Here is a 20,054-nt window from a genome sequence, read left to right as displayed (position 1 = left end):
TGGCAGTTATTATTCTTAATATTCTTAAAGTTAGAGCAACTTGATGGCTATCTGTGTGATGAATTGTTACAACAGTTATCTCAGTATAATCTGTGGGGGCCTTATTCTTGGATAATTGGTTAAAAAAAAGCATTTCTACTAGATTATATTTAGATTGTAGCATTTATATTCTAGATGTCAAGAAAAAGAAAACATACATCTCAAGATTCTGTAAATAAACATTCATTTTTAGCTTTAGGACTGGAAAATTCTAACCTTAGCTCTACATTTTAACCAAAATGATCAATATGGAAAATATTTTTGAGACACCAAAGTTTGATAGCTTTTCAATTATGGAAATTGGAAAATCCCAAGCACCAGAACCCTTTCATGTCATAGTTCACTATTGAATCAATTAAGAGATACACCATGTGTTCAAGCATAAAAAGCTGATAAAAAGCAGTTAATCTCCATAATGGGTGTTAGCTTGGAAAAGCCAGCATTTTAAAAGGATTAGCATTGCAATTATGCATGGTAGTTAATTGCTCTCATTTTAATGACTGGTCTGGAGCTGAGGACAGCCCTGTGAAAGAGTTAGTAATCTCCAGAAACCCAAGCAGGAGGGATGAAGGGTTAGGGCAGAGTCTAGCCTGGGTACAGATAAGACCTAAAAGTCTGACCTCTTCAAGAGCAAGAGTTCTTGCCTCATTAATTCTTTTTCTTTTCATTAGTCTGTTTTTTTCGTTTGTCACAAATGTAATGATAATAAGGAATACTAGTCCAATCTGAGAAAGAAAATAAAATCTTTTTATGTTCTTGTTAATTTTCTAAGTCACAAGACTGGAAAATATAATTCCAGGTCACTTCAGGAGAGTTTTAAGAGTTTCTCATTGTATTAAAGCAAAAGCTCTGAAGATAAATAGATCTGTGTTCAAATCCCAGCTGAGCCCCTGTATTGAATAATTTGGGACAAGCTACTTAATTGTTTAGTTAAAATAAAAGTTACCTCATACAGTTGCTTTCAGGATTTAAGTGCATAGCACAGGCCTGGTACATAGAAAAGTCACAATAAGCGCTATGAACTAATTATATGAGGATTGCTTTGAAAATGTTACTTGCGTATTTATCTAATAGGTTTACTCCAAGAAATTAGAAGTTCTTTGCGTGTTATCAATCTTCAGTCTTGTGGAGGGAATCCACAGAATGGTTTTGGTAAATTTTCTCTGTTGCTATGGTATTACATTTAAATACTTATTTAAATCTATTCCTTAACCATTCTCATCCCACCCTCTTCACCCCCCTTCTATCCGGCAAAAAGAGGTGATTCTGACAAAGAGCTATTCTCAATTTGTTATGAAACTGACAAATTGTTTGATTTTTTTAAAGTGTTTTTTTTAAATCTCTAAACAATAGAATTAATTGATTAACCCCATAAGATTTTTTGCTTTTAAAGTTAAGCACATTACATATATTCACTTAAAATCACTAGAGTGGGGGATTACTGCTTTCATTATATTCTTTAACCTCTGTGTGTACCATTTCTAATCCAAAATTTTCTCTCTTCTTTTTAGATCTGCCCAGACTCCCTAAATAAAAATTAACAAGACCTGGTAATAATGTTATTTTCTCTCATTACCAGCCATCTTTGATTTGATCAATTTCGATAGACAACCACAACTGGACCTAAACCAATTTTCTTGGATTTATGAATGGGGGGGAAGGGGGAAAAGCCACTGAATTTTTGATAATGTCCAGTTTCAATATCTTGGAGTCTATAGAAGGTAGTTGGTTGGTTGGTTGGTTTGGTATTTTCAGCTTTACTACTTTTTATGAAAGTCCAGAAGGCATATTGTGTTTCTATTTTCTCTTCTGTATGAGTAAATGCTCCTCCGAAGGCAGGTAATTCATGGTGAGCAACTGTCTTTCACAAAATGAAGTTAACTCAATGAAAAGAAAAAAACAATCATATGCTAATGAAACTTAAGAGCTAAGTTGTGTTATAGTTAATCCTTAAATTACACCATACTAATGGGCTAGCTAACCAGAAAACCAACTAAAAGTCAATTCTCCCATTAAAAAATTGCAATTTTAGAAGTACGTATATATTTTAGCAGTTTACTAGTATCAAGATCATTCTCAATAAAAGACAAGACCAAAAAAGAGATCTTTAATGAAGAGGAAAAACTGAGGGCCAAAATGTTTTCTGAATATATATACATAAATAAATAAATATATATATAGTATTATATATGTAATATATATATATTTCATATATTTTTATATATAATATCTATTTTAAGGTATAAATCTTTATGTATTTTAATATATCTTAAATAACCTATGCAGAATCTTGATTTCTTATCATTCTTACACAACATTCTCATATCTAAAAAGTACATGGTACAATTTGCTTTAAAACAAAATTAAACTGTCTTCAATTAGCCTTTATTTAAATTTTGAACTAACACCACTGCCAAAACACAGAAGAATTTAGGGAACAAAATAAAGGCAAAGAAAAGAAAGTGGGAAAAGGCACTGAGGTGATATGAAAACATTCAGAGAACAGTTAAGTACCTACCAACTACAGCAAGAGTGTAAGGTACCCTCCCTTCTCTAAAGGAACTTCAACATCTTATTGCATTGGGAATAACAATCAATCGTGTATTCTAAAATACTAGCTTGGACACAGGAAATGAAAAGACGAGACAGCCATGACCAGACTAATGGTGAGAAACCTCATTTAAGCCAGAGCTTGGAGTTGAGGTAGAATGATTTGAATAAGCAACAAAGTAGAAGAAGGACGTTCCAAACCAGGAGCAACAAAGGCCTTAAAATAGGATAAGGCACAGTGTCTCCGCCAAGATTTAAGAGAGGCTTGCTTATTTAGGGTTTTTTAAAGGCAATGCTAACACATGTTTTCATTGGATTGTGTATTATTATTATTATCATTATTACTATTACACATATTTTAATATTTACTATTATTATTATTATCCATACTTTATAGGGTAGTAAAGTGAGACACAGAAAGGCTGAGTGTCTTGCCCCAGGTCACATAATTACTTTATGTGGAGAACACATTGCTGTTTCCACTCCAACACCCTTACTCACCGCAGGGAACACAGGTTGGAAAGATGGAATAGGGCAAAGTTATTGAAAAGATTTAATCCACCCACAAGAGAAATCCATTGTAGGTGCTTGAGTATGTTGATGAAGTGACAATGACACTTTGTCAAGAACATTCGTCTTGCATCAGTGAACAGAATAGATCTCAAGTGACACCGCACAGAGCCAAGAAAACCCTTGGGAAGCGGGTGATGCAATCCATGAGAGAAGTGGTGAAAGCCTGGATTAGGGTAGTTGCAGTGGGACGAGACAAAGAGAAGCAAAGGCATCAGATATGACAAAAGAAATGGTGACAAAATTGGTAAATATAAGAGATAAAGAAAAGAATGAAATTAAAAACGAAACCAGGTATCATTCAGAGAAAAAGAGACGGCTGGTTTATCACAAAGTTATCAATCAAACACCACTCCCCTGCCCTACTCTCCTCTCTGGCCATTCTCCTCCTCACTAGCCATTTTCCAACATCTAACCTTATCCTTTCATTCATTCATATTTTGCTGCCCACTGTGGGTGAGACAGTGGGTTAGGCTCTGAGAAACAGAGATCACAGTAATAGTAATAACAATAACAGAAAACATTTATTAAGCCTTTATTCTATGTATTCCAGGGACTATTCTAAATGCTGTATATTTACTAACTCATTTATCTCCCACGACCACTCTATAGGGTAGGCAAAATTATTATTCCTACTTTAGAGATGAGACAAAGCCACACAGGAAGTGATGGGGCCTGGATTGTAACACGAGCTGACTCCAGAGCCCCCGCACTTAACCACCTGCTACACTACACTGAAAAGCCTTCATGTGGCTTCCATCACAGTGAAGTCCCAAGAAGTTTTAGAAAAATTGTGTAATATGGGAGTATCTTCAGATTTTAGAGACTCGAATCTTAGAAATTTGCCAATGAGAAGGTATGGGCCTTATCTTGGTTGTTCTAATTACTCATCTATCTGGGAGGAGGGTAGCAAATCTTTCAAACAGTTGTACAACTTTCCAGTTGGCTTTCACTCCATGGGTGGTAATCACAAAGGCACATTCAGCAATTTGCCATTACAGAACATTCAGGCAAAAAATGTCTAATGCTAAAATTTTATGTGATAAATAAAAAATGTTAAACATTTAGCTCATCAACCTTGTCATCATGAGATATAACCTGCATTACCAGATTCATCTTTTTGCAACTACCTAAATTATTCATTATATCTCAATTACTCAATCAGAGAAAGAAACTTACAAATAGAATTTTCAACTAGAACCTTCAAAACAGAATTTTACTTGAAGCAAAATAATTTCCTCGTAATAGGGAAGATCCACATCCCAACAGTGAGGCAAGTCAAGATGATAACATGCTTCAAGAGTCCCAGCCAAATTAACCCCATGAGAATAGCACCTATACCCATCCTAGCCTTGACCCAAAATCCAGAAGCAATTAAAGAAGAAATTGATAAACTGAATACAGGAAAATAAAATACAATAAGCAAAGTCATCAATTCCAACATTGGGTATACATTGTGGATTGCCCCACCACAACTCCACTAAACCTACCCTCTGGAAAGATGCCAAAGGTTCCTAATTGCAAACCAACAGTCTTTCTTCAATCTCCTTTCTCCTTCACCAGTCTCTCTGGAGCCCACTCCACCGTATCTGGGTTCTTTCCTCCCTGGGCTTCCATGATCCTTCTTCCCTGTTTCCCAAGTCCTAAGTGCCCTCCTTCTCGGTGTTATTCTCTAGCTCTTCCCAGACCCTAACGTGACTGTCCCCAAAAGCTCAGGCTTAGACTTTCTGCTCATTTCTTTCTAAATCCCTTCCCTTAGGGATCCTAACTATCCTGAGGGCTGCCCTCTAATCTCTCTCCTGAACTGTAATCCTATTTATGACTAACTGCTGGAAGTTACTTTTACAAGAATATCCTGGTATTAGTACTTCAAATTCACATCTTAAACCACCCTCATCTTCTCCAAACTCTTCTTTCATTGTCACACACACACACACACACACACACACACACACACACACACACACACACCAGACTGTTAGAACGCCTCTCTGCACTCTCTCAACATGCTGTCCACACCTCAAATAGCCCAGATTACCCTAGTACATAATCTCTGATTCATGGGTATGTTTGTTTGCCTCTCCAAGTAGATTGTAAAGTCCTTGGGGGCAGGACTTGTATCTTAGTTGCCTATGTATCCCTATGGATTTTGCAGGTCCTTGATAAAATCTGTTAAGAGAAATTAATATGGGTCATTTGTTCCAGCCAAACCAGTCCATTTAGTCTCCACCTGTTGGCATTTTCACTTCACAGAAGAGTCCTCTCTCTGCTCCTGCACACGTGAAAAAAATCCTACTCATCCTTCACAAGACTCAACTTGCATTCCTCCTGTACCATGAAACTTTGTCTGTGACCCCATTCCAACAAGACTCCTCACTCATCACACTTACGATGGCAGTGCCTGATTCAAAACCAGGCTCTAGCATAAACTAGCTGTGTTACTCTGGACAAGTTCCTAAAGCTTTCTAAAGCTTCGGGGTTTTTTTTCAGCTATAAGATGAGGTAAAAAAATACCTGTCATAGAGAATTTGGGGGAGGAGTTCAGGAGAGTAAATGATCTAGAACAGAGTAGAAGTTCAGGAAATGTTAACTCCTCCCCACCCCCCGCCCTCCCACTTCATTTACCATTTACCCTGTGCTTAAGTGTTAGGTCTCCTCCACCACATTGTGATAACAACTGTTAAGATTCTTAAGGGCAGAAACTGAATCTCATTCATCTTCCTATCAATGTGCCCTGCATAGAAACACAATGAAAATTGAGAACAATGATATTATAGTTACAATAGATTATGCCAATCAAGGGTAAATGGTGCCAAGACTAGGACAATCGTACATTTTCATCCAGTTTAGCTGTAGAATTATTACAATTTCACTCACGCCAAAGGCTGATTTCAACAAATGAAAGTACAAATAAAGATGAACCAATTTGTAGAGTGTACAATAAGTAATCTTTGATAATAACATTAAATATGGCTTAAATTAAATGTTACAGTCTGTATCAGATACTCTCTATACATGTATTTGTTCCCATATGTTTTTATGCAACGGTTTCGTTTCACATATTCTTTGATTTAATATGATTGTAACAGATCTCTTCATATCACCTATTTACTAATTGAAAATAGACTGAGATGTTTATATTTTCCCACCAGGGGAAAAAAATTAAAGGCTAATACTAAAGCAAAACTGGTAAGATCAAGATCCAAAATTTGTGATAATTACAGGTAAAATCTTTCAAAAACTCTCTAATTGAAAATGTTTTCCTTTCAAGTTATTTTCATTAGTATCAAGGCTTCAACATCCTTTTGGAACTGACTGGAATCTTTTTTTTTATCCTGATTTATCATAACCTTCCTTTACTACATGTTATCACCAGTGATCAATTCCCAGGGCTCGGTTTCACTTTTCTCTAACTACTGCCCCACTTGCAGGTGCTGACAAGTTGGAGGAGCTGCAGTGTGTTGGGCAGTAACCTCCACTCTGACAATCAGCTCTTCACTCTGCTCCCAACCACACTCCTTCTCCCTGCAGAAACTATTTCTACACTATTTCTAGAGTTCTCACAAACTGGAAAGTGCAGCTATAAATTTCATTTGTAAAAGCAATTAGTAATAGAAGAGTATGTGCCAAATAGTCTACCCTTTCAATATTGTCATGCTTCCAAGGTCATTTTGTTTTGGTTTGGTTTTGAATAGAGAAACACACCCACACACACACACACACACACACACAGTAGGAAAGAGCCAAAACCAGGCATCAAAAGATGACGATTTTAATCTCAGTTCAACCACCTATTATATATCTTTAGGCAAAATCATAACTTTTCTCAGCTTTGACTTCTTTTGTAAACTAGATAATAACCACCATCCCTATCTCAGGAGCTTATTTCAGAGATTATAAAAGTACAGCAGCACAAATAGCATGGTATAATTGGAAAATGTATATGAATGAACGAACACACACACACACACACACACACTTCCTAAACTGTGCTTTTATAGCTTTAACATTTTATATGTGGCAACTTTTGAACACCTAATGAGCCCACGAAGCAGCCTTCACCAGAGCGCCCATGGCTAAGAGCCACCACTGAACCCACCCTCTAAGCTAAATCCTCCACCGAGGGAGCCTTCGCTGCTCGAAATTCTGAGAGATGACCCTTTGTTTAGCATATGTGTTGTGTTTTCTTGCTTACACTTTTCAACAAGATCTGTCGTATAGCATGATTCTGGCAGATTTTATGCTATTTGTTGTTCCAATTAATCAAAACTATTTAAAACATGAATTTGAAAAATTTTATTTTAACCATAATTTTGTAGCTAAAATTCTTTTTCCAAATTTTGCAAACCTTCTGTGCAACCTACATGAGTGCTGACATCAAACTGGATTTTAATAGTTGCTCAATGTTCTTCAAAAGGTGAAAAGGCACAATGAAACGTATGCTCATCAGAACTACACCCATTTTTAATTTCAACACAGCAAACCTCCTGTTTAATCGTAAAGGAAATTGAAACCCATACATATTGGGATTGATTATTACGGAACATAATTTATGCAACCAGGAGCCAAAGATGCTAAGTTGGCAGAAAGAAACCATGCAAGTAAGCAGACTCGAGCACATGTGGGACACACCTTCTCAGTATATAAAGGCTTGCCACTGTCCTTGGTAGCAGCAGGCGCTCCCAGGGCTAAAGAGCATCACCATGTCTGTTAAATACAGCTCGAGCAAGCAATACTCTTCCTCCCGCAGTGGAGGAGGAAAAGGGTCATCCCACAGAATTTCGAGCAGCAGAGGCTCCCAAGGGGGAGGATTTAGCTCAGGGGGCGGCGGGTTCAGTGGTGGCTCTTTTAGCCGTGGGAGCTCTGGAGGAGGCTGCTTTGGGGGCTCCTCAGGAGGCTATGGAGGAGGGCAAGGAGGTTTTGGTGGGGGCAGTTTTGGTGGGGGCAGTTTTGGTGGGGGCAGTTTTGGTGGGGGCTACGGAGGAGGTAGCTCAGGTTGGGGCTGGGGCTCAAACAGCTATGGCGGAGGCGGCTTCGGTGGGGGCTACGGCGGAGGCAGCTTCGGCGGGGGAGGCTTCGGAGGAGATGGTGGCCTTCTCTCTGGAAATGAAAAAGTAACCATGCAGAATCTGAACGACCGCCTGGCTTCCTACTTGGATAAAGTTCGGGCTCTGGAAGAATCAAACTATGAGCTAGAAGGCAAGATCAAAGAATGGTATGAAAAGAATAACAAATCAGGCCAGCGAGACCCTCGTGACTACAGCAAATACTACGACACCATCGAAGATCTTAAAAATCAGGTAAGGGGCATTTTAAACATCCACCTTTAAGCCTGTTTTTCATCCATGTAATTCAGATAGATCAATCTTAACTTAACCATGACGTCCCTGTTCACTGTGTTTGTCTATGTTCCTTTCTTGCTTCCAAAAGCAATCCAGTCTCATGAAAGGTATTTGTAAGGATACGGTCATTGCAATCTTCGTCCAACATGTGTGTTGTGTGTCTTATAGGATGGCGGATTACTGAGAATTTTTTTGGTTTTAATTAGTGTATAATGAGTCCATAGTGAAAATATACTAGATCATTTACAAATATAAAAACTGAAAAAATTGTTAAATGAGTCAGAACAAAATATTATTCAGATTGATGACCAAAAAAAAAAAGCAAGTACTCATTACCAACATGGCAAGAAACATGAACTCCGCGTTATGGAAATGGGATATGGCTTGACTCTAGGGATTTGTGAATTGTAACTATTGTATGCCAGCTTGGAGTGTATTAACTTAGAATATGTATTTATAACAAATTAAACCAAACACAGGTATGGGTCAGTCAAAAGTTGGCTGAAAAACATGGAAATCACACAATATAAAAGAAAGGGATGCACATGCAGGAACACAGCTATATAATTCCAGTTAGTTTTCAGAAAGGGATGACATAGAAATAGAAGAGTATAGAATCTTCAAGAGAACAAATGACTCAAATTTATGTATAAAGGTAAGTGTGCACTATTTCACATTTAAAATAAAAAATTCCCTCAAGATTTTATAAGAGAACGACATGAAAATGCAGTTCACCTATGCCACTGTGAAAGCCGTATCGGTATCTGATTTCTTTGCTTTTTCCTCCAGATCCTTAATCTAACAACTGATAATGCCAATGTCCTGCTTCAGATCGATAATGCCAGGCTGGCAGCTGATGACTTCAGGCTGAAGTAAGCCACGTGAATGGGATACAATACTGTCACCAAAAAATACACAAGTTGTTTTTAACAATGACCTGGAATGCCCAAAATAGCATGTGCATTTTCCTGAATTCATTCAAGGTTACAGTATTGGAATTGTCAGGGAAATTTTCAATTTCCATATTACCTTTTGGGGCAATCAATATTAAAAGAAGAAAATGTATTTTAAAGGAACTGCTATGCTTCTTTGCATTAAATCACTAATATCCCTCTGTGAATTAGTATATGATCAATTTTGCCATGATATGAACTCTATGTTTGCTTTTTAAATAGCCTGTGCCCAGGTGCACCTCCCTTGTATAAGTTATAGCCAGCAATTGTATCATGCTTCTTTCAGGTATGAGAATGAGGTAGCCCTGCGCCAGAGCGTGGATGCCGACATCAACGGCCTGCGCAGGGTCCTGGACGAGCTGACCCTGGCCAAGGCCGACCTGGAGATGCAGATCGAGAGCCTGACTGAGGAGCTGGCCTACCTGAAGAAGAACCATGAAGAGGTGAGGCAAAAAGTTGTATGTACTTCCCCCAGCCAAAAGAGGGTTTATCGCGGTCACCGTGCAGGCATTCAACTTCTCTGTTCCTCAAACAGGAAATGAAAGACCTTCAAAATGTGTCCACTGGTGATGTGAATGTGGAAATGAATGCTGCCCCAGGTGTTGATCTGACCCAACTTCTGAATAACATGAGAAGCCAGTATGAACAACTTGCTGAACAGAACCGCAAAGATGCTGAAGCCTGGTTCAATGAAAAGGTAATTCACCGTCCTTCATAGTGAAGCCAAGGGAAGTTTGTTATCCTTTCAAATGTTCTCATCTTTTCCTTTTTATTTTACTACTCTAGAGCAAGGAACTGAATACGGAAATTGATAGTAACATTGAACAAATGTCCAGCCACAAGAGTGAGATTACTGAATTGAGACGCACTGTTCAAGGTCTGGAGATCGAACTCCAGTCCCAGATAGCCCTGGTATGTTAATTCTCTTGTGAAATGACTTCAACTGTATCACACGAAGTTTTCGTGTTCATGTAAGAATATGCAACGCAACAGAAATGGAGAGTAGGGGGAAAAAAGAAAAATAAAATGGGAGCTCTTTGTTGATGGGGAAAAAAAGTATGATTGGCATTAATCTAAAAGTACTGAAACTGAAAAGCTGCCATTAAATGTAAAACACAAATTCTGTTCATTTTCTTTATGCTTCTATATGTCTTATTAAATTATCAAATGAGCTTCACTGTCCTCAGTTGAACCACAGTGTTGTTAAGCCACAGTATATTCTCTCCTCTTTTCAGAAACAATCCCTGGAAGCCTCCTTGGCAGAAACAGAAGGTCGCTACTGCGTGCAGCTCTCCCAGATTCAGGTCCAGATCTCCTCTCTGGAAGAACAATTACAACAGATTCGAGGCGAAACCGAGTGCCAGAACACCGAGTACCAACAACTCCTGGATATCAAGATCCGACTGGAGAATGAAATTCAAACCTACCGCAGCCTGCTAGAAGGAGAGGGAGGGTAACTATACAATTTTTTTTAAATTATCCCAATTGCTTTTATTCAGCATTCCAAGTCTCAAGGCTTTCTCCAAATCCAAGGAAATGCAGGAGAATGGGACACATGGGGGAGAAGGGAGGAGGCAGGTACAGAAAAAGGCGGAGGCAACCAGTCTCCATTTCCCCTGAATTTGGGAAATCGGGGGAATAAGGCTTAGGGTTGTGTGTATGTAAAACTGTTTTTAAAGAACGGATTTTAAAATACACACTTGGCAGGGGAGGGGTTCGCCGACACACGTTTGATTTATTTTCTAAAGTAACAATGATCTGGAAAGCGACCCACCGTTTTGCAATTGACAGAGTTAACTGTGTGACGTTTACGCCCAATAGTTCCGGCGGCGGCTCCTACCGCGGCGGCGGCGGCGGGCGAGGCGGCGGAAGTTCCGGCGGCTACGGCGGCGGAAGTTCCGGCGGCGGCGGCGGCGGCTACGGCGGCGGAAGTTCCAGCGGCGGCGGCGGCGGCGGCTACGGCGGCGGAAGCTCCGGCGGCGGCGGCGGCGGCTACGGCGGCGGAAGCTCCGGTGGCGGCGGCGGCCACAAGTCCTCTTCCGGGTCCGCTGGAGAGTCCTCATCTAAGGGACCAAGGTCAGCCGAAACTACCTGGGGTAATAAGAATTCGTTTTAACTTTTGTTGCTTTTTAAGCTCTGGAAGCTGTTTAAAAAATTTTAAATCTTAGACAAGGTTACCACTTGCATTTTTTAACAAACGATACTCTTGATGCCAATCTTGAAGGGAAAAATGGCATGATCTAAAATGCTATCACTTAAACATTGCTCAGATTTTTTTTAAAGCAATGTAAGAAAGTTGATTTTTTTTTAATTTGGTGTATATTTCTTTTAACATTTTTGCTTGCTAATGAGTGGGGGCCCCACAAATTGCTTAGTCGAAATTCTATTTGTTTTTTCTTTTTGTGATTGACATACAGATACTAACAAAACCAGAGTGATCAAGACAATTATTGAAGAGGTGGCACCTGATGGTAGAGTCCTTTCATCTATGGTGGAATCAGAAACCAAGCGACAGTACTATTAAGCCACATCAAGAAAAAAGTCTCCCTGCGTACAGGCCATTTTATACAGATGCATGAAAAACAAAATCTCCAAGAAAGCACGTCAGTCTTAATGGTCTGTGGAAACAGGTTCACTCCTTCAATAAGGTGTCTAAAAGGTGTTTTGTGATTTCTGTATTTCTTTTCACTTTACCACAATATGTTAATGGCAAAAAAAGAAAAACTTTCTATTCTCATTTACTAATGAATTTCAATAAACTTTCTAACTGATGCAAACTATCCAATTTGGTCAGAATTGTCTTTATTTAAATTAGATAATGTTTTTAACTTTAAAGACTAGTAAACTATAGCATTTGAAGATTGATTTATCCAGAAATTCTGAAGATAGAATTATTGTCATTATGATTTCTCCGAGTACATTTTTTAATCTTGTGGGTATGTTGAACCAATGTCAAGTAACCATGAGTCCCCAATCTTACTCTTTCTTAAAGATATGCAATATGTGGGAAACTCCCAGCTTCAAATTATTGCAAGTCTGGAAATTCTGAAATATCTCAAATAAGACCCCCAAAATAAAGTTAATTGGAAATTTCACATTTTCTGATTACTTCTTACATTTACCTGTCCGTATTTTCTTCCCATTACTATATTACTTCTGCTTAAGAGATATCTTCAACACTTCCTAGCCCAGTAAAATCATATCACCCCCCATAATTATTAGGTGTCTATCAAATGAATAGGGGAAGTACTTTCAAGACATGGTGATGCCAGTTCGACCAAAAGGACACCTCTAGGTTTCTGTCTTTGCCATCCCTGCCCAGTGAGCAGTACTAAAGATCTGGTACTTGTAGGGTCAACCCCAGCACAACCTTCAGCCAATGAGAACCTGACTGACATTACTTTGTACTCTGCCGGGTATATGGGATAGGTAAGGGCTGGAGTTATTCTGTGCCCCTAAGACAACCTTGTGTTCCCTGGTGGGTTCCTGGATTACCCATATCCACCAAGAAGCATTCCTCAATATCCTTCTTGATTGGAGTTCCAGTTTTCCCCAGGACCTGAGTCCTGGTCCCCAGGCCATTTGCTTGGGACTCCTGCTATGTAAACCCTATGGTCTATACCGCAAATTGGTGACTGAAGCTCGATTTCAATGTGAATGGATTTCCCTGTAGTCAAATTTCCATGAACTACCTGGCACCAAATATTACCATAGTTCAGACTCTTCACTTTAGTTCCTATGTCCTTTTTTATATGTACCAGCCATTCCTTTGGTGGGTCAGTCTTCTAAGTCTCACTGTTGAAGTCTCATCATGCTACATTGTAAAACCCTGCTGGGTTAGGACACTTGGAGCACCTACTGTGTGTATACTGACTGCTGTTCAAAAACACTATCTTTTAAAATATTATCTAACAAAGTTAACCAAGTCTCTGGGACCTAGAGTATTGTTCCACAATCTGAGATGCCCATTCTCCTTATTCTGAAGAAATAAATGTTTTCATATTCAGTAACACTGATTTGATACAAATATAAATGTTTTATAGATAGTTCTGTTTGTTATTAAGCTTTGTCTCTTCTACCCATTCGTAAGCCAGGTTCTCAGCTAGTCAGAGTTCTTTATCTGGTTGGGTGGTGAGCCAAACCTTCATTCCTGAAAGGTCAATCATGGTGGTCCTGTCTTCTTACCTTTTCAATCTTCTAATATCTCCTTAAACAAGTATTTATATTAAATCCTCTCTGACAAAGAACTACTTTCTTGATGGATGTTAACTTATTATAATCGTTTTTGCAACATATGTGTGTCAAATCATACTGTACACCTTAAATTTGTACAATGCTTTATATCAGTATATCTCAATAAAACTGACAAAAAGAACTACTTTTTTTTTTTACTGGACTCTGAAACTGTGGTTTAATAAATACTGTGTCTAAACAAACGATTTTAACAAGAACTTTAGTATTTACAGTAAAAAATTGTTAATTGTACAGGTCACTATTTCTAATACATAGATTTATCATGTAGCCATTAATAAAAAAAATTTGTACATATTCTTCAGATTCTAAACTTGTCACTGAGTCCTGCTATTTAAGCAGGACAGTGTCCAAAGACACTAGGGGCAATTTTGTGCACTCATGTGGAATCCTACTAAACAGCTAAAGCTTGTTTCTCCAGAGATTTTGCCTTACACTGCTATAGGATTTAAAACGTTGCACCCTGACCTCGATGTTCATGGTGGCTTAATATTTTGCTTGGGCATGGAGAAATAACTGTTATAGTCAGCTTTATACGGGAAATAGCTTGAGTGAGGTTAATTAAGGTCCAAACAGTATTTGCCACCCAGATTGCATCTTGAGAGTGGGAATTAGGGAAAGAGCTCATTTGTAGTTAAAAGCATGCATTTCAACATCATGATTCCTGGACTTCGTATCCTGGCACTAGCATTTACAAATCATGTAACTTCTGGATGAGTTACTTTAACCCTTCTGAGTCTGTCTTCTATACAGTAGAGATAACTATCTCATACGAGATTTTTGTGGGGATAAAATGAGTTAATCCCCACAAAAAGCCCTTAGAAAAATGCCTACCATTGAGTAGATACTAAAGGAATAGTATTCTGTTCATCTTCAAAGAAATGTGCTTATTGGTTAAAGAACTAAGTTTCCCCAAAGATGAATATGAACATCACAATAACTTGTTAGAGTAGGTGATCAGTAACATCCTCTGATAATGGGGGAGAGGACAGGCCAGGTTGCTGTCCTAGGGCTGCAAAACTAAATTCCAGACAGCAGGAAAAACAGTGGAAGTGTCACAAAGGATTATGACTAATCTAATCCTGTGAAACTGAGTTCCAATAATACAGAGCGAAAGGTTTGTGAAAATTAATGAGAAGGACCAGATGATTGCCCCAAAGTTTTGAGATAGTTGACCATCCCTAAAACCTATAGCTGTGGTCACCTGATCATGGTGCAAACTATCCAAGCTGTGTCACTGTGTGACAAAGAGAGACAAGTTACTACAAAAGAGATCCAGTCTTGAAAACAGGTATAAAGAATATATCTTTTTTGAAGGATACTTCTTGAACCAAGTTGTCCCACAGAAAGCCATGCCAAAGGAGGAAGGACTCTGAGTTGTCACATTCATCCTCAGTGTCTTTAGATAAAAACAACACCATCACATCCCAACACTGAATAAGAGATCTTTCCAGCCTACTACCCCTTAGAAAAGAATGGAATTCTTGTTAATTGGTATAAACATTGGATATGACCTTGGGGAAGGATTTGGGTAGTGTTCTGAAAAATTTGTCCTTCAGGATTTTAGCAAAAACAAACTCACATACTTAAGCTTTTTTTTTTTTTTTTTCATTGGGGAAGGGGAACAGGACTTTATTGGAGAACAGTGTGTACTTCCAGGCCTTTTTTCCAAGTCAAGTTGTTGTCCTTTCAATCTTAGTTGTGGAGGGTGCCGTTCAGCTTCAAGTTGTTGTCTTTTCAGTCTTAGTTGTGGAGGGCGCAGCTCAGCTCCAGGTCCAGTTGCCGTTTTCTAGTTGCAGGGGGCACAGCCCACCATCCCTTGCGGGAGTCGAACTGGCAAACTTTGTGGTTGAGAGGATGCACTCCAACCAACAGAACCATCCAGGAGCTCAGTGGCAGCTCAGCTCAAGGTGCTGTGTTCAATCTTAGTTGCAGGGGGCGCTGCCCACCATCCCTTGCGGGGGGTCGAGGAATTGAACTGGCAACCTTGTGGTTGAGAGCCCACTGGCCCATGTGGGAATCGAACCGGCAGCCTTCGGAGTTAGGAGCATGGAGCTCTAACTGCCTGAGTCACCGGCCGGCCCTACTTACGCTTTTAATTAGCCTTTCCTACTCAGAATAAGCTATCTTAGGAGAAATGCTTGGAAAATCTGAATAAATAGATTCAAAGGCTACCTGAATTGTGACCAAGCTAATGACCCCCTCATTAAAAGTTTTGATCTATAGAGAGAGCTTTTGTAAGGTTTTATAAAGTAGGAAATTTTAAGGGAAAACTAGAAAACAAAATGGCATTAAAATGCATCTTGATAGATTGAACAACAGTTGTTGTAAAGATAAAAGCAAGTGTGGTATTGACAATGAGCACATGAAAAGATGCTCAAAGTCACTAACCATTCGGGAAATGCAAATCAAAACTACAATGAGATACCACCTCACACCCATTAAGCTAATTACTATCAAAAAATATAAAATGGCCTCTGTGTGATGTCAGAGAGATAGTGGATGGGGGGCGGGGGGCTCACACAGTGTGAGGGATATAAATGATAAACGTCTAAGTATTACTTTGTCCTGTGCACCTGAAACTAATTAAAAAAAAAAAGAAGCCAGACAGAAAAGGATACAAAAAAAATGAGATCCAAGAGATCTAAGATGGTAATGTAGATAAATTGCCTGCATCCTTCCGTAAACACATTAAAATTACAACTAAATTATAAAAACTCAAAAAAAAAAAAAATATATATATATATATATATATATATATATATATATATATATATATATAATGGAAAGTGTTAGCAAGGATATGGAAAAATTGGAAGCCTTGTACCCTGTTGGTGGGAATGCAAAATGGCACAGCTGCTGTGGAACACAGTATATGGTTCCTCAAAAAACTTAAAAATAGAATTACCATATGATCCAGCAATAGCATGTCTGGGTCCAAAAGTATTGAAATCAGGGGCCATGTTTACAGCAGAATTATTCACAATGAAAGCTTTGGAGGCATATATTTTCTTCCCCTCTGTATCCCCTGCTACTAGTACACTGCCTGGTGTATAGTAGGTGCTCATTAAAGTTTCCTTTATGTTATTGTAAGTTTTATAAGAAACATAAGTTGTTAGAAGAAACATAAATTTCCTCATCTTAAATCAGAGGAAAGTAGCCTTTCCTCACAATTCCCAGATTCATTGTAAGGTTCAGATGAAATACAAGAAATCCCTTTGGAAGCTGTAAAGTATCACATAAATGTAAGGAAGTCTTGTCTTTCTATTCACTGCGCTCTGGCACTTTGGAAAGATCAATATTGAGATTACTTCTTATCAGGAGTTGAATAATTTCCAGTTGAAGGCATGTGGGACCAAGGGTGAAGTGGAGGTTCAGACCTAAGCAGCATCCATTTGAAGGTGAGCACTGCCCCCTGGTGGAAGTAGAGGGCAGGGGCAAGTGTGGGTAACAAAAGGGGATTGCCAGGGGTCAGGCGGACTGAAAAGGAAAAACCACTTATTGACACGTAGGCTTTTTAAAAAAAAAAAGCTTCTCTCCTTTTTAGTCACAAAATGTTCTTTTGGAAACATTTTCTTTATATATGCAGGATATAGACACATTACACCAACAACTTGTCTAATTATTATTTACAGTTAATCAGGCACTGAAGAGATTTTACAATTCCTTACATGTTAATATTCTAATTTTCATATTTTAATTCAATAATTCAATAAATTAATTAAAAGAATAATCTTATAATTTATATGACATGTTAAGACCATTGATGGCAACATATAACGTAGGTATTCATGTTAGCACATATGTCTAAAATATGCTCATGATACCAGAATGTCAAGGCCATCTTGAACATATGCCGAGTCTTCACCTGGCATGTGCCTGGTGACTCTAAGCAAATTGTTTAATGTTTCTGGGTCTCAGTTGCCTCACATGCCAAATAAAGGGGCTGAGTTAGGTGATGTCTAAGGCTCTTTGCAACTCTAAAAAGATTTTATAACTGTGCCTAGAAGATGCATTTAAAAGCTATGCTGGTGCTGGTCACAGCACCAGCTCACCAGGATTCACTCTGCTCGTGCCAACATGGTTCCAAGAGACACTTTGACTGTCCTGGTAGCAAAACAACTTTATACCTGTCTTCACCACAGAACCTGAAACCAGTCAAGTCCAAGTTCCTCCTCCACCTCCACCTCCACCTTCTTCACCCCCGCTCCTTGCCACTGCCTCAGAAGGAGGCTTCTCAGGTCACTTCTCCTTGCTCACCTCACCTTCCTTCTCAGCTTGACCTCCCAGGCCCCTACACACACACACACACACACACACACACACACACACACACAGTGTGTAACACAATAATAATAACAGCTGACAGTTTTTCATTTGCCAGGCAAATTGCTAAACGTGATCTCTTTTAATGTCTCAACAAACTTATGAGATGGAAACCCTTTTTATCCACATTTTGACAATTATCCTAACCCTTTCTGCAGGACTCCCTGCAAAACGAGCTCAATTGAAAAGATTTTTGTCTTTTAATCCTTAACCATTCAATGTACTTTTCGCCTAAATTGGCCTAGGAACTTTTTCTATCAGAAACTGATTGTTGTACACCTGAAATCTATGTAATTTTACTAACAATTGTCACCCCAATAAATTTAATTAAAAAAAAAAAAAAAGAAAAGAAACTGATCGTTCATCCCCTATATCCATTCTCATCTTTCTCTCCACCCTTAAATTCCCGCCCGCATCCCTTCCCGCTCCCATTTCCTCTCTTTTTCTCTCTTCACCCTTTATCTCCCCTCTTCCATCTCCCCTTCCACTTCTCTCCCCATTCCCTCATCTCCACTCCCACTCCACTTCCTCATACCTAATATACGGAGTTCAAGGCAGGCTCTGTATTCTTTTGATCCCCAGTGCCACCTCCAGCTTCATGTCATTTAATTCTTAAGTTAAAACTCTTCTTTTGAAGCTAATGACATCCAATTGCCTCTCACCACACTCTCATTACCCAATAATTTTGGCGCCTGGCACACAGTCCACTTCTTTTCCATTTCGTGCCATCATTTAACACCATAATCTAATAGTTCCTAACCTCCTAGTCCAGGGACTTTCAGGTCAGTCCACTTCTGACCTTTTATTCCAGTGACTGTTGGATCCACTCCCTATGGCTATTGACGGAACTTTGTCAAGATCTGGGGTTGTGCCTCCTTTAAAATTCTAAACTCTGGCTTCCATTATCCAACGTTAACCCATCTTCCTTCACGTCTGTCAATCTCCTGCTCGTACTCTGACTGCTCCATGACCACATGAACATGCCAATGACTCAACCGTTGTCTTTTTCCTCAGTGACTCTGTGCCTCTGGTCCTATTACCTTCCTTGTATATGACCATATGGTCCATCATCTCAACTGTATCTCAAGAACACCGGAAACTTCTTTGGTACTTTTTCCTTTTTCTGAACCTGTCTTCAAATCCCAAAACATACATCAGTCTGATCACATCTCCTCTATTCCTACACCAGGATAACTTTCAAATAGAATTTTGAATGTCATTGCAAATGAGAGTTGGGCCCTCAGTTATTTCTGACAATCCCTTCCCTCACTGCTAGTCAGGTATTTTTCCCAGTTCCACGCACTTATGTTACACATTCACACTTCCTATTTAGTCAACTTCATCTGAGACATTCCATCAGTCCCTCAAAGCCAACTGGTCCAAAACTGAAGTCAGTCTTATCCTCCTCCTATAGTCCCTATCTCGGCTAACCTTATGGGATCCCAGAATATTACCTAATCAATTACCTAAGAGTCATCCCCAACTCTCTTTATTCTCCAAATTCAATCAATAATCATATCCTCCCAACTTCTTTTTTCCATCCCTCCCTTTATCTTTCCCAACAGGACCCTTGTCCTAACCGTGTAATTGACCTCTTTTTTCATTTCAGTCTGATATGTTGTCCTCTGCTTTTCACTTAGGATTCATTCCAAATTCCTTAGACTAGCACAGAAGGCTGAAGATGATCCAGCCCCTATCTAGTCTGGACCACACATTTCTTAAAGATTGTAACCATATCTCTTTCATCTCTGCATTTATTTAGCATCATGTCTTCATTTTTGTATTTAACATTGAACACTAGACGTACTAGTTATACATGTTAAATAAAAACATCAGTCAATGTTTATGTCACTGTTCAAGGTAATTAATAGATGTCATAATCATGGTAAGACCAGAGAAGTTACCGGGATCATATATCTTTTTAAATAACACTTTTGTCCTGCTCTGGTGGTATAAAATATGTGTTTCTGTTCTTAATGGTTCTTTATATACCTCTCTGGTAATTAAGGCCCAACTGTAGCTG

General features: G+C 38.9%; 1 protein-coding gene and 1 long non-coding RNA gene across 3 annotated transcripts in view; one reads left to right on the top strand and one right to left on the bottom strand.

The window, feature by feature from the left end:
* LOC141568817 (uncharacterized) overlaps positions 1–11,355 on the bottom strand; it is a 323,632-nt gene extending 312,277 nt beyond the window's left edge. Inside the window, exon 1 of the long non-coding RNA XR_012492030.2 lies at positions 11,229–11,355. This is a non-coding gene — a long non-coding RNA (uncharacterized LOC141568817). The remainder of the gene's footprint in view (positions 1–11,228) is intronic.
* Positions 7,615–12,234, top strand: KRT10 (keratin 10). 2 transcript variants are annotated; one of them, XM_019747739.3, is made up of 8 exons: positions 7,615–8,459; positions 9,291–9,373; positions 9,741–9,897; positions 9,990–10,151; positions 10,241–10,366; positions 10,690–10,907; positions 11,276–11,530; positions 11,872–12,234. In XM_019747739.3, the coding sequence occupies exons 1-8, from the start codon at positions 7,863–7,865 to the stop codon at positions 11,876–11,878; spliced, it is 1,605 nt and encodes a 534-aa protein (XP_019603298.1). In that variant the 5' UTR covers positions 7,615–7,862; the 3' UTR covers positions 11,879–12,234. The 2 variants fall into 2 exon arrangements, with proteins under 2 accessions (XP_019603298.1, XP_019603297.1); XM_019747738.3 differs by having other exon boundaries at positions 7,633–8,459; positions 11,276–11,550.
* Positions 12,235–20,054: the final 7,820 nt, after the last annotated feature.

Source organism: Rhinolophus sinicus, chromosome 12 (assembly GCF_057876585.1).
Source record: "Rhinolophus sinicus isolate RSI-liver-muscle chromosome 12, RSI-T2T, whole genome shotgun sequence".
Taxonomy (NCBI): Eukaryota; Metazoa; Chordata; class Mammalia; order Chiroptera; family Rhinolophidae; genus Rhinolophus; species Rhinolophus sinicus.
The sequence above is the reverse complement of the archived record's forward strand: the minus strand, read 5'-3'. Positions and strand labels throughout refer to the sequence as shown.

Bases quoted from the DNA above. Each gene is read 5' to 3' on its own strand.
- KRT10 (XM_019747738.3), top strand. From the start codon at position 7,863: ATGTCTGTTAAATACAGCTCGAGCAAGCAATACTCTTCCTCCCGCAGT. The intron at 8,460-9,290 runs GTAAGGGGCATT...TTTTTCCTCCAG, and splicing joins TCGAAGATCTTAAAAATCAG to ATCCTTAATCTAACAACTGA. The intron at 9,374-9,740 runs GTAAGCCACGTG...TGCTTCTTTCAG, and splicing joins GCTGATGACTTCAGGCTGAA to GTATGAGAATGAGGTAGCCC.